The sequence below is a fragment of the Pelophylax lessonae genome (genome assembly GCF_965119305.1).
Source record: "Pelophylax lessonae genome assembly, chromosome: 7".
NCBI lineage: Eukaryota > Metazoa > Chordata > Amphibia > Anura > Ranidae > Pelophylax > Pelophylax lessonae.
The window spans coordinates 214,267,421-214,281,747 of record NC_138774.1 but is presented as its reverse complement, the minus strand read 5'-3'; the positions used below and the strand labels follow the sequence as shown (position 1 = coordinate 214,281,747).

General features: G+C 47.3%; 1 protein-coding gene across 1 annotated transcript in view; it reads right to left on the bottom strand.

Annotated features, from left to right (window-relative positions):
- Window positions 1–14,327, bottom strand: part of MAMDC4 (MAM domain containing 4) — a 182,578-nt gene that overhangs the window by 38,172 nt on the left and 130,079 nt on the right. Inside the window, exon 25 of the mRNA XM_082264287.1 lies at window positions 2,301–2,435. Coding sequence (XP_082120413.1) covers window positions 2,301–2,435 — 135 coding nt within the window. The remainder of the gene's footprint in view (window positions 1–2,300; window positions 2,436–14,327) is intronic.

The following is a 14,327-nucleotide window of genomic DNA, read 5'->3' as shown; positions in this document are numbered from 1 at the left end:
TGCATCTCCGATCTCGGTAAAAAGCCTACTGTTGTAGGCTCTTTACCATGTGACCAGCCGTGTCCAATCACGGCTGGTCACATAGTAAACAGGAAGAGCCATTGATCGGCTTTCCTTAGTTTGTGCCTGACAGGTACGAGTAAAGGAGCGCCGATCGGCGGCTCCCCTGACAGAGGGGGGGGGGGGGGTCGGCACTGGTAATCAGATCATTGATTACCAGTGCAGACCCTTGGGGGGGTGCCACTAGATCCACCAGGGATTCCCACCCATGACCCCAGGGATGCCCACCATGACCCCAGGGATGCCCACTATGGCCCCCAGGGATGGCAATCAGGGCTCAGGGAGCCCCCCATTGCCCTCCCCATCAGTGCTGCCCGCCAGTGCCCTCCCTATCAGTTCTGCCCACCAGTGCCCATCATTGCCATCTATCAGTGTCACCCACCAGTGCCACCTATCAGTGCCCATCAGTGCCGCCCATCAGTGCCACCTATCAGTGCCACCTATCAGTGCCCAGCAGTGCCGCCTATCAGTGCCCAGCAGTGCTGCATACAAGTGCTACCTATCAGTGCTGCCCCATCAGTGCCACCCCATCAGTGCCTCCTCATCAGTGCCTCCTCATCAGTGCCTGTCAGTGCAGTCTCATCACTGCAGGAAAAAACGTATTTATTTACGAAATTGTATAACAAACAAAAAACTTTTTTTTTTTCAAACTTTTCGGTCTTTTTTTATTTGTTTAGCAAAAAAGAAAAAACCCAGAGGTGATCAAATACCACCAAAAGAAAGCTCTATTTGTGGGGGGAACATGACATAAATTTGGTGTAGGTACAGTGTTGCATGACCACGCAATTGTCATTCAAAATGCAACAGCGCTAAAAGGGGAAAATTGGCCTGGGCAGGAAGGGGGTGAAAGTGCCCAGTATTGAAGTGGTTAAAAACAGCAAGCAACATTCAATAACATGATTTACAACCATATATATTCCAGAACCCCAAAATCCAACATGTTTCGAAGATTAGATTCTTCTTCTTCAGAGGTGGTTCTGAACAATGCTAGGGTTGACCATGTATGGAATTTTTGGTGCTTGCAGAGAACTTTAAAATCAACAAGTTGACCGTGGTTAACTTGGCAGTGTCCCACTTCTTATAAGGATCGGAAAAAACATCCATCAAATGCATTAGATGGAATAACGGATAGAGCCAAACAAGTGTCTTTCAGTGTGGGCAACCGAAGTCCAATCTAGTGGACGCCAAAGCTGCACAGAAGCTGAGAATATACTTATAGATGCAAAATTTCAGTGACCGACACCCTCATGGCTTCCAACAAGCGAGAAGTGTTGGCAGCCATGAGGGTGTCGGTCACTGAAATTTTGCACCTATAAGTATATTCTCAGCTTCTGTGCAGCTTTGGCGTCCACTAGATTGGACTTCGGTTGCCCACACTGAAAGACACTTGTTTGGCTCTATCCGTTATCCCATCTAGTGCATTTGATGGATGTTTTTTCCGATCCTTATAAGAAGTGGGACACGGTCAACTTGTTGATTTTAAAGTTCTCTGCAAGCACCATAAATTCCATACATGGTCAACCCTAGCATTGTTCAGAAACAATAAATCATGTTATTGAATGTTGCTTGCTGTTTTTAATCTAATCCTATCATCTTTGCATAATATTGCTTAATAAAATATTGAATATCAATTTTTCTACATATCTTAGTCTTTGTGCCTAAAAAGTCCCAATCCAGGGGAACTCCCCAATTTTTTGTAACCATCCTCTATCAATCATTTTCAAAGCTTAAGGCTCCTTTCACACGGGCGGTGCGCCCGACAGAGTCCATTTTTCTCAGCGGGGATCCCCGCTGAGCAGGCGGATGACAGCTCCGTCCCTGCTCTGTGTGCAGAGACGGAGATGTCAGAGCCCCGCTCTCCTCTGATGGATGGAAAAGGTTTTCATGTGTCCGGATTTCACAGACAGGATCGGATAGCAGCAGGTGTCAGCGGAGATGTCTCTGCTGACATCCGCTGCTCCATAGGGCTGCATGGAGCATCTGATCCGGTCTTCCTGAAAAACTGGCAGGCGGACCGGATCGGAAAGCCCGTGTGAAAGGGACCTTACTGAACAATCTGAAGCTAGAAGCTGATTGATTGTCATGCACAGATGCTCCAGATTCTGTCTGCTCCAGTTTACCCCCCAAGTATATTTTCTTCTACTTTGTGCAACTAGTACTTGGGTAGCATGAACAGCACAAAACTGCAAATAGATAGCAGGTATACTGAAACAGTGCCCTGGACATGTTGCATAACTTACGGAGATGGTCTTGGGAGTCCGTACGATACCAGAAACTAAAGCAGGATCCGCTGGTGGCTGGCAGATGCTCACTGATCAGCCAGGCCGAGGTTCCCTCTGTGTGCATTGCACCAGTGTCCACAAAGGCATAGTGTCCTGCAGGGGGCAATAAATGATAAACCATAGTATATCAGACATATCAAATTCAATTAACACCATGCTCCAATGAAAAGGATAATCTATAAAATGCCACAGTACTTCTACTGAGGGCCGCGCTTAAAGTATAACTAAAAGCATTTGCAGATGAGGACGACGAGCATGCAAATCAGCTTCCCTAAGACGGTTTCTGACAGTTTGTGCAGAAATTCTTTGGTTATGCAAACCGATTGTTGCAGCAGCTGTCCAGGTGGCTGGTCTCAGATGATCTTGGAGGTGAAGATGCTGGATGTGGAGGTCCTGGGCTGGTGTGGTTACATGAGGTCTGCGGTTGTGAGGCCGGTTGGATGTACTGCCAAATTCTCTTTGGAGTCCGCTTATGGTAGAGAAATGAACATTCAGTTCACAGGGCAACAGCTCTGGTGGACATTCCTGCAGTCAGCATGCCAATTGCACGCTCCCTCAAAACTTGCTACATCTGTGGCATTGTGGTGTGTGATAAAACTGCACATTTTAGAGTTGCCTTTTATTGTGGCCAGCCTAAGGCACACCGGTGCAATAATCATGATGTCTAATCAGCATCTTGATATGCCACACCTGTGAGGTAGATGGATTTTCTCGGCAAAGGAGAAGCGCTCACTAACACAGATTTAGACAGATTTGGGAACAATATTTGAGAGAAATCGGCCTTTTGTGTACATAGATAAAGTCTTAGATCTTTGAGTTCAGCTCATGAAAACTGGGGGCAAAAACAAAAGTGTTGCATTTATAATTTTGTTCAGTGTATGTCTCTGGATCTGGCACTGGATTGTGATTGCTGACACTGGGACTTCTTTTGTGAAGCACTCATTATTTCACTTTATTTGTGCGCACTAATATTTCTTCACACTGCACTATTTTTCAAAAAAAAGTTTTCATATTTTTTTCACAGATGTGTTTACTTATTCATTTAATAGTTATACTCCTATATTTGCATTGTTTGAGTATAGCTAATTTTCTTTTTTAGTTTGATCTAGTGCCGCTCTATCTTTATTAATTACTTGTTTATGATGGTGTGGTGACACTATAGGAGTTGGCAGCTTTTTCAGATCTACACATTCTTTTATCTTTAATTCACACACTGAGTAGCACACAAGTCATTTAGTCTAATAATTTAACACCTGTTTTATTGCTGTCACAGTTCCATTGTAATGTGGATACTGTCGGCCAAGAGGAAACACTGCGACTCAGGCCAAAGCCAGTTCATATGCGTCCTTGTGAGACGTTTAACTTGCAGGCCAGCCCCCATCCAATGGGGCTACGTCGCGGCTGACCTAGCGTGGAGCTGCAGTCTGCATGCGCTTGGTGGCCGGACTGGAGGGACCCTCTGGATCTAGATTATCCAGTCCGTCGCCCAGTCCAGCACTTGATTGTAGATCTCACAGGAACAACATAATAAAAAGGAGGAAAAAAAATTCCATTTAAAAAGAAAAAATTGCCAGGACCAGAGATCCCAGCAAAGAACTAGGTCCTTACTCCTGACTAGGCAGAAAAAAAAACTATACCTATACCTATAGCAGAGAGTGGGAGTATACCCCCTGGGACTGCCCCATAGGCTTAGTCAAGTTCTTTTCTGCCTAGTGTCCTCCTCCTGTAGGGGGCAGTATAACCCACGTAGTCAAGAAGATGAGGAGCTGTATCCATCAATGAACAAAAGAGAAATCCCTAATTGGGCACAGATGGCACAGATGGCAAAAAAAATCTCTCGCTGCTTTAACACTAATCCATTTTTCTTCTGCTTTTACGTTTAAAAAAAAAAACTGAAATAAAAAGTGTGAGCATGTAATCCTATGGAACTCTTTACACTGATCCATTGTGGGTCCACTGCGGTTAGTAAAATCCTGCTCGCTGCCTTTTTGGTGCGGTAAAAAAAAATTTCATAAAAAAAACGCAACTCGGTTTTTGGTCCATGGTGTCACCATGTTTAATGTTGGAAGCTGGATATGACTCCTTGTGCCTTTGCAGCTGGCTCCCCACTACACATGCGCAAGTTGTGTTGCGATTTGTGAACGGGTGAATTGGCCTGCAGCCTCATGAGAACTGTGAGGTGTCCCTGGAGGTTGCAGGCAGGGAGGGAGAGGGGATGAACTACCACTTGGACTGCCTAGCCAATCCCAGCAGAATGAGAAAGGGTGCCTGTAAAATCTAGGTACCCACTGTAATGGTGTTGAGTGTTCGGACACCATCTTGTCCTCTCAACGTCCATTTTGTATAGTGACCCAGGCTCCTTGAGCGAAGTAGCCCCCACTTTTTTCTAATCAGTGGAACCAAAAGGCACTCATTCACCCCCACCCCACCAGGTTCCTGCTAAGCTGACATTTTTCACACCTTTACTATACACAAGCAGAGTGACCAAGCAGGAGTTGTGTCTCCGCGGACAGCAGGGGGTCAGATTAGATGTCCAGTGAAATCGCTTTGTACATCCTCAAAGCCAAACTGTTAACTTACATCTCACAATCCGTGCTCAAATCATATCTTTTTAACCAAACATAACATATTAACAAAAAGTAGATATTTGGGTGCCCCATAAAATACCAATCGAATTAAGTCCAAGCACGGACACCGTCATGCCGAGGAAAGGCAAGCTAGCGATCCAAGGGCGTAGAGGGCAGAGGTTAGTCCGAAATACCCCATGTTTAGTGTCTAAAAATAGGACATTCCAAACCGGAGCATGAAATATCGGTTTCCAGCGTGTCTCTGTTTCATATCTCCGTATATGAGTGCTTTTATGAATCTGCCAAAGCGGGCGGTCATTTAGAGGTTTATAGACTCAGAGCCAATTGGCTAAGTACTTCTGGTGACACCCCCTGGAGAGTCAGGGAAAAAGGCAGGAACTGATAGAGAGAGCAGTTCTCATCCTAAGATCGATGGCATAACACCGCCCCAAGGAGAACCAAACATACCTGTTCAACTCTGAAACTTAAGGTAATACTAGGACTGTTTTAATGCAAGTATTTTCATTCTTTTATTCTCCTATTTCTAAATTGCTGTATATTGTGTCTCCATTTCTTTGTAACCCATTTTTCTGTAAATATTTTTATTCGCACCAATTTTAAAACCTTTCTTATAATTAAACCTTATTTTGAAAAGTGTTAACTTTTGTCTCTAAGCTCTTAAACGCAACTTGACCCAAACGACCCTGCCTCCTGAAGTGCGCTATTGTGTGTTATAGACAGTTATTTTAAAGTCATAATTGATATTTGTACTGTTTAGGCTAACCTATCTGAAACATTCTTGTCAGGTGACAGTGTGTGTTACAGACGGTTATTCTAAAGTCATAATTGATATTTGTGAAATCAGGAGCATCCGCTAAGCTCAAACGTAGCGGTGGTGGCAGTGAAAGGGTTAATCATTTAATTAACCCGGTGACAATCGCTCTCAGTCTGCTGGCATCTAGATTGTGGTCCCGCAAGCTGGACAATCTGTGTGCTGGGTGCAGCTGAGAGTGGCATTGTTACGCAAGTGACGGCAGGGTGTGAGATTGCTTGGTCTTTGGTCACGAGGTGGATGAGAAGGCCAGGGGTCTGATACCCGTATCCGTCACATATTGGCTGGCAGCGTACGTGGGATAGTCTTGCATTTAAGAGCATTCAGTGCACTGTTAGGAATTAGCTCTGCACTGAAGGATTGTAACGGTTGAGGAAAGCAGTCCTTAGAGACAAACTGGTGCATATTTTTGTTTTTTGAAAAGAGACACACAGCAATCTCTACTTTCTACAGCTCCTTCCTATCTTTGCTTTCTGTTCTATCTTTTCTGCTTGCAAACATGCCTGGTTTATCGGAATATAAAAAAATGAACAAAAATGAACTTGCTACGGAGTGCACATCAAAAGGACTTGACGTCAGTGGCAAAACTCGGGAAGTAATGATTCAGGCCCTGCAGGAGTATGATATGCAGGCAAGCTGACATCTGGCGGAACCAGAGGAAGAGGCTTCCATTTCTTCAGAGCCCAGTGATTCAGGCACGGCCGCGCAGGATGGGCCAGCAGAGACTGACACTGGAATACCACTGGATGTCACCGCCACTCCACAGCATGTGCAGACCAGCCCCAGCTTGCCTGCAGCCAGCATAGACTCTCCTCTAATGCAGGAAACGCTGCAACGTGTCAAGGAGATGGATCCTATGGCTTACCTGCAGTTTCTAGAACGCCAGGCTGAAAGAGAGGCTGAGAGAGCAGAGCGCAGGGCTGCGAGAGAGGCTGCAGAGAGGGAGGCTAATCGTCGGCATGAACTGGAGATGGCTAAGCTCCCGCCGAAGCCCCAGGCTCAGAACCTCGGATCCCTAGAGCACAGGGACACCTCTTTGCTTGTGAGCCCGGCAGCCAAATTTCCAGTCATGGAAAAGGACAGTGACATTGATGTGTACCTGCTGTCGTTTGAAAAGACTTGCCGTCAGTACCAGTTGCCCCAAGCACAATGGGCTCGGTACCTGACGCCAGGGCTGCGAGGCAAGGCCCTGGACGCTTACGTCGAATTGCCAACAGAACAGGATGGTGATTATGAGGCCATCAAGGCTGCAATCACCCAAAAGTACCAGTTAACCCCGGAAGTGTACCGGAAGCGATTTAGGTCCCTGCAAAAGGGACCTGGGGACTCATATATGGATGTGGTAAGCCGCTTACGCACCACGTTCCGTCAGTGGACTAAGGGCTTGAAGGCCATTACGTTTGAGTCCCTGGAGGATCTCATGATTGGAGATCAATTGTTGCACATCTGTCCTACAGACGTCAGACAGTTTGTGCTGGAACGAAAGCCAGCCTCTGCCCAAGAAGCAGCAGAAGTGGCAGATGCCTACATCCACACTCGGGTATCTGACCATCGCAAGGCTCCTCTGTATGGCGCGAAAGGAGGAAAATCGCACATGGAAACACCTCCTGCACCTAGGAGTCATGTTCACCAGCAACCAGCCCCTGCGGTTCCTGGTGCCAAGGCATTCCTGACTGACACCCGCAGATGTTACGCCTGTGGAAAAGCCGGCCATCTCAGGACGCAGTGCCCTGAGCAGAAGAAGACGACATCATCTGGCCACCCGGCCAGCAACCCTGCTGCCGTGCTGTTCGTCAGTGGGAAACCTCAGGAAAACAACGCCAATTTGCAGCCAGTCATCATAGGCAACCGGACTGTAACTGGGCTTCGTGACACCGGAGCTGAAGTCACTTTGGTCAGACCCGAGGTGATAAATGAAACTGACATCATCCCAGAGAAGTTTCTTACCCTCACCGGAGTTGGGGGCACCCGTTCCCGCATACCCCGTGCCTATGTGTTCATTGATTGGGGCGCAGGAAGTGGGATGAGGGAGGTGGGAGTCTCTGAGGAAATCCCCACAGCTGTTTTGTTGGGTGCTGATTTAGGTACCCTTGTTTCTTATTACACCCCTGCTAAGAGCCCCCTTGATGCCCCCACTGAACTCTCTGGACTTAACAAGGTACTGTGTGCAGATGTTGGGTTAATGTCTGGGCAACCTATGGATGGTCAGAGGGAGGGGGAGGGGAAGGGTAGCGTTGAATTACCAGGTCCTCCATCTGTTGAAGAAGGAAAGGAGGCCCTCTTGCCTGTGAAGTTACCAGGGGTATACTGTAGTAATGTTGATGATGAGGCTAATGATTATGCAAATAATGTTGATGATGATGATATTAGTGATGATGGAAATGTTGATGATGAAAATTATGTTGCTAATAATGCTGCTGATAGTGATAATGATGTTGTGCCAATATTGGTGGTCACTCGCAGTGCGGCAAAGGCGGCGGAGATGCAGGCCCTGGTCGCAGAACAGCAGGAGGAGAACGCTGTGCCCTCCCCTTGTTCTGACCCAGTGGACTCCACTTCTGGTGAGCCTCAGCAGCTCTCCATGTTCGCCACAGGACTGCTAGCTGGGACTTGTGGTACCGCCTTTGAGACAGCACTGCAGACAGACCAAACCCTAGAGCAGTTGAGGAGTGTAGCTGATTGCCCCCCTACCGAGAATGACAAACAGAAGGTCTACTGAGACAAAGGGAAACTGTACAGAGAGGGTTTTCCTGCAGGAAAAGACCAGTGTAACCTAGGTAGAAGGCAGCTTGTTGTACCCAGTCAATTCAGGGGGCAATTGCTGAAAGTGGCTCATGAGATCCCCCTAGCAGGGCACTTGGGGATCACTAAGACACAAGGGAGGTTGATACATACCTTTTATTGGCCTACCATGTTCGCAGACATAGCTGACTACTGTCGGTCCTGTGCTGTCTGCCAGCGAGTTGGCAAGGCAGGAGAGGTACACAGGGCCCCACTACAACCTTTGCCTGTGATTGACGAACCTTTTAAAAGGGTGGCGGTGGATATCATTGGGCCCCTAGCCATCCCTAGCAGTTCAGGCAAACGGTATATACTGACAGTTGTCGATTATGCCACTCGTTACCGAGAGGCTGTGGCTCTCTCCTCCCTCCGAGCAGATAAGGTCGCTGATGCTCTGCTGGGGATCTTCACAAGAGTGGGGTTCCCAGCCGAGCTCATTAGCGATCACGGCCCCCAGTTTGTGTCGGACTTGATGCAAGCTCTCTGTCAGAAAATACAGATGACGCATATCATGGCCAGTCCTTATCATCCCCAAACCAACGGCTTGTGTGAGCGTTTCAATGGGACCCTAAAACAAATGTTGCGCACCTTTGTGGAGTCGCAAGGGAAGGACTGGGAACGATATCTGCCTCATCTGCTGTTTGCTTACAGAGAGGTGCCTCAGGAGTCCACCGGCTTTTCGCCGTTTGAACTGCTGTACGGACGGAGGATAAGAGGGCCCCTGGACCTAATCCGGGAGACTTGGGAGGGCAAAATTACCGACCCAGAAGTCTCTGTTGTGGATTACGTCCTCAAATTCCGAGACAAAATGGAGACGCTGGTGGGAATTGTACGGGAAAACATGACCCAGGCCCAGACCAAGCAGAAGTGTTGGTATGACCGCAAGGCTAGGGAGCGGACATTCAACGTTGGTCAGCAGGTGTATGTTCTGCTTCCCCTGCGGCAGAACAAACTCCAAGCAGCATGGGAAGGCCCGTACACCATCACCCAGCGGCTGAATAATGTCACTTACCTCGTCAGGCTGGGAGAGGGGAATAGACGGCAGAAGGCCTTCCATGTGAACATGATTAAAGCCCATCATGAGCGTACGGCCTATGCCCTGCCAGTCTGCAGCAGGCCCGAGCCTGAGGAGGCTGATTCCCTTTTAGACCTGCTCGCTGACACCAAGGAGGGGGACTCGGCCCTCCCCATAAACTCCAATCTGACCCCCTCACAGGTACCTGGACTGCAGAGCGTACTGGCAGTGTATAGCAGCAGGTTCACGGGAAAACCTGGGAGGACACCCCTCGCTTTCCACCAGGTGGATACAGGGACACATCCTCCCATTAAACAGTCGGCCTATCGTGTCTCTCTAGAGGTGGAGGAAATGCTGCAGCTGGGGGTGATTCAGAAGTCCCACAGTGCCTGGGCGTCACCAGTCGTCCTGGTCCCCAAAAAGGATCAGACGGCCAGGTTCTGTGTGGACTACCGGAAGCTGAATGCAATCACCACTGCAGACGCCTACCCCATGCCATGGATTGATGAGTTGTTGGATAGGCTGGCGGCTGCCTGCTATATCACAATCATGGATCTGAGCAGGGGGTACTGGCAAATTCCTCTAGCCCCTGAGGCGCGGGAAAAGTCGGCCTTCATCACCCCATTCGGCTTGTTCGAATTTACGGTCATGCCGTTTGGGATGAAGAATGCCCCAGCCACCTTCCAAAGGGTCATGAATGACTTACTGGGGGGGATGGAAACCTTTGCCGTTGCCTACCTGGATGACATTGCCGTGTTCAGCCCTACCTGGGAAGACCACTTGGGGCACTTGTCAGAAGTCCTGGACCGACTGACAGCTGCCAATCTGACTGTCAAACCCAGCAAGTGTCAGATAGGCATGACTGATGTCCAGTACTTGGGACACCAGGTAGGAGGCGGAACCTTGAGGCCCGAGGTGGGGAAGGTTGAGGCCATCCTGGCCTGGCCTACCCCTCGAACCAAAAAGCAGGTTATGTCATTCCTGGGAACTGCTGGCTACTATAGGAAGTTTGTCTGTAACTATAGTAGCCTGGCAAAACCCCTGACTGACCTAACCAAAAAGAAACTGCCCAAGATGGTGTCATGGACACCAGAGTGTGAAAGGGCATTTCAGGCCTTGAAAGAGGCGCTGGCCAGCGCCCCTGTGCTACAGGCTCCAGACTTCACCCGTCGCTTCCTAGTGCAGACTGATGCCTCTGCATATGGATTGGGTGCAGTCCTGAGCCAGGTGGATGATGCTGGAGAGGAACATCCCGTCCTCTATCTGAGCCGGAAGCTGCTCCCCAGGGAAGTAGCATACGCCACGACCGAAAAGGAGTGTCTTGCGATCGTGTGGGCCCTCCAGAAGTTGCAGATGTACCTATATGGACGGCACTTCACTGTGATCACCGATCACAATCCCCTAAGCTGGCTAAATCGTGTTGCCGGGGAGAACGGCAAACTACTTCGGTGGAGCTTAAGTCTCCAGCAATACGATTTCACCATCCAGCATAAGAAAGGTAGCAACCATGGCAACGCTGATGGGTTGTCACGTCAAGCCGAGCCGCAGGAGTCGGTTGCGTCCGGCGGGAAATCGTAAATTCCCCGCCTATGCGCCCACAAGAAGGGGAGGTGTAATGGTGTTGAGTGTTCGGACACCATCTTGTCCTCTCAACGTCCATTTTGTATAGTGACCCAGGCTCCTTGAGCGAAGTAGCCCCCACTTTTTTCTAATCAGTGGAACCAAAAGGCACTCATTCACCCCCACCCCACCAGGTTCCTGCTAAGCTGACATTTTTCACACCTTTACTATACACAAGCAGAGTGACCAAGCAGGAGTTGTGTCTCCGCGGACAGCAGGGGGTCAGATTAGATGTCCAGTGAAATCGCTTTGTACATCCTCAAAGCCAAACTGTTAACTTACATCTCACAATCCGTGCTCAAATCATATCTTTTTAACCAAACATAACATATTAACAAAAAGTAGATATTTGGGTGCCCCATAAAATACCAATCGAATTAAGTCCAAGCACGGACACCGTCATGCCGAGGAAAGGCAAGCTAGCGATCCAAGGGCGTAGAGGGCAGAGGTTAGTCCGAAATACCCCATGTTTAGTGTCTAAAAATAGGACATTCCAAACCGGAGCATGAAATATCGGTTTCCAGCGTGTCTCTGTTTCATATCTCCGTATATGAGTGCTTTTATGAATCTGTCAAAGCGGGCAGTCATTTAGAGGTTTATAGACTCAGAGCCAATTGGCTAAGTACTTCTGGTGACACCCCCTGGAGAGTCAGGGAAAAAGGCAGGAACTGATAGAGAGAGCAGTTCTCATCCTAAGATCGATGGCATAACACCGCCCCAAGGAGAACCAAACATACCTGTTCAACTCTGAAACTTAAGGTAATACTAGGACTGTTTTAATGCAAGTATTTTCATTCTTTTATTCTCCTATTTCTAAATTGCTGTATATTGTGTCTCCATTTCTTTGTAACCCATTTTTCTGTAAATATTTTTATTCGCACCAATTTTAAAACCTTTCTTATAATTAAACCTTATTTTGAAAAGTGTTAACTTTTGTCTCTAAGCTCTTAAACGCAACTTGACCCAAACGACCCTGCCTCCTGAAGTGCGCTATTGTGTGTTATAGACGGTTATTTTAAAGTCATAATTGATATTTGTACTGTTTAGGCTAACCTATCTGAAACATTCTTGTCAGGTGACAGTGTGTGTTACAGACGGTTATTCTAAAGTCATAATTGATATTTGTGAAATCAGGAGCATCCGCTAAGCTCAAACGTAGCGGTGGTGGCAGTGAAAGGGTTAATCATTTAATTAACCCGGTGACAATCGCTCTCAGTCTGCTGGCATCTAGATTGTGGTCCCGCAAGCTGGACAATCTGTGTGCTGGGTGCAGCTGAGAGTGGCATTGTTACGCAAGTGACGGCAGGGTGTGAGATTGCTTGGTCTTTGGTCACGAGGTGGATGAGAAGGCCAGGGGTCTGATACCCGTATCCGTCACACCCACTACTTAAAAAAAAATAGTGAGAGGAGGGGGGAGGTAAAATGGAACTTCTCTTTTCAGGTGCAGTTACACTTTAAGTTCAACTTGAACTATTTCTTGCATTCTGTAGCATTTTGGGGATTACTAAAATTGTAAAAGATATTTACATGGGGGGACATTTTTATGTAAACTACTTACAATCAAACAGCATTTTAAGCCTAGAATTAACCTTACTATTGAATGCAGCAGTCTGGTTAGTTGCTATCCAAGTGAGAAAGCCAATAATTGTGTGTAGGTGAAGGTGACAAGGACCTGGCTATAGGCACTAATCAGCTACATCAGGCATAAAATACTTCACAATTAGGAAACGTTTCATGCATCTTCCCCTTATAGTTGGTCTATCAAGTCCTGCCCACTTTTCCCCAAGATGCTGTGGCAGATTCAGGACATCCTCTGTCCTGGTATTAAGCAGGGTAATTGAACAATCTGACATTTCTGCTGACAAGACACTCGGGTCCATCCAAATGCCCCAGGGTGACCCAAGTAAACCAGCGCTGAGAGAAAACTGCGGGATGCCATTTCTATCCTCCTGAAATCGTTGGCTTGCCCTGCCACTAATACAGAGTTGTTGACTTTGAATACCCACACTGGTTAAAAGTCAGTGAGAAGTCAAAACTGCTGATCTGCACACTTGCTTTGGGTCTGTGAGTCAAATTACTGTAGCCATTGGGCCAGTATTACAGCCAGGAAACTGGCAATTTCAGAAACCGAGGTCTCCATTGTCAGCCCCTATATTTTTCCCAATGCAGGTTTACTACAACTGGTCTGTAGAGTGTTTCTTGGAATGACATCCTGTATGAGTAATGGAGAAATGGGAAAGGGACGTGGGCCAGCTTACTGGAGATCAGTGGAAGAAACGTTCCAATCAGTGATGACCTGCTCGTTGACCTAATTATATATTCTTTTGTAGGTGTACTACACTACCCATACAATTGGTCTTTTACCAATGCCTACTTGCTCCAGACATAAATGTGATCATGGTGACTTGATCCATTTACTGTAGAGGTGCCCAAAATTACACCCGTACTGGAGGGGGGTGGCGGATACCCTGAATAAGGTGTTTCATATGTCTCTTCCTCTTGAACCAAAATCCTGCTTGCATAGTGTACTTGATGAATTTGATTGGGAAAAATCACACTTGAGAGGCCATAGTAAGAGCCCTGTTTCAGGCTCATAAATTCCGATATATTGGAAGTCTCAGAAACCTCCTACTGTTGGGGAATAATGTGGGTAATTCCCCTGTGGATGGGAAAAAAAATATATATTAACACAGAGGCTGTCTATATAAATACTAAAACCTATGTGCTCCATGGTTAGATGTCACTGGGCATGTCCCCATGGACCGATTCTCAAGCCTCATGCTGGAGAAAACCGTAATTTGCTACTAAATTTTTATGTATTGAGTTTTCTCGATCAATGGCTGTGAGTGTAATGTTAGTATTATCAATGGTGCACACTTTGTGTTCTGTTTTCTCTTTCATTCATTGACGGACACAGCAACTGGTATTCCTAACCATTGGGTTATACTGCCACCTACAGGAGTAGGACACTAGGCAGGAAAAAAAATTCTGGTTACACCCATGGGCACTCCCAGGGGGTATACTCCCTCTCTTTGCTATAGCCACTCAGTTTTTTTCTGCCTAGTCAGGAGTAAGGACCTAGTTCCCTGCTGGAATCTTTGGTCCTGGCAACATTTTTTAGATAGGACATTTTTTCCTGTAAGAACTACAATCAACTGCCAGACTAGGCG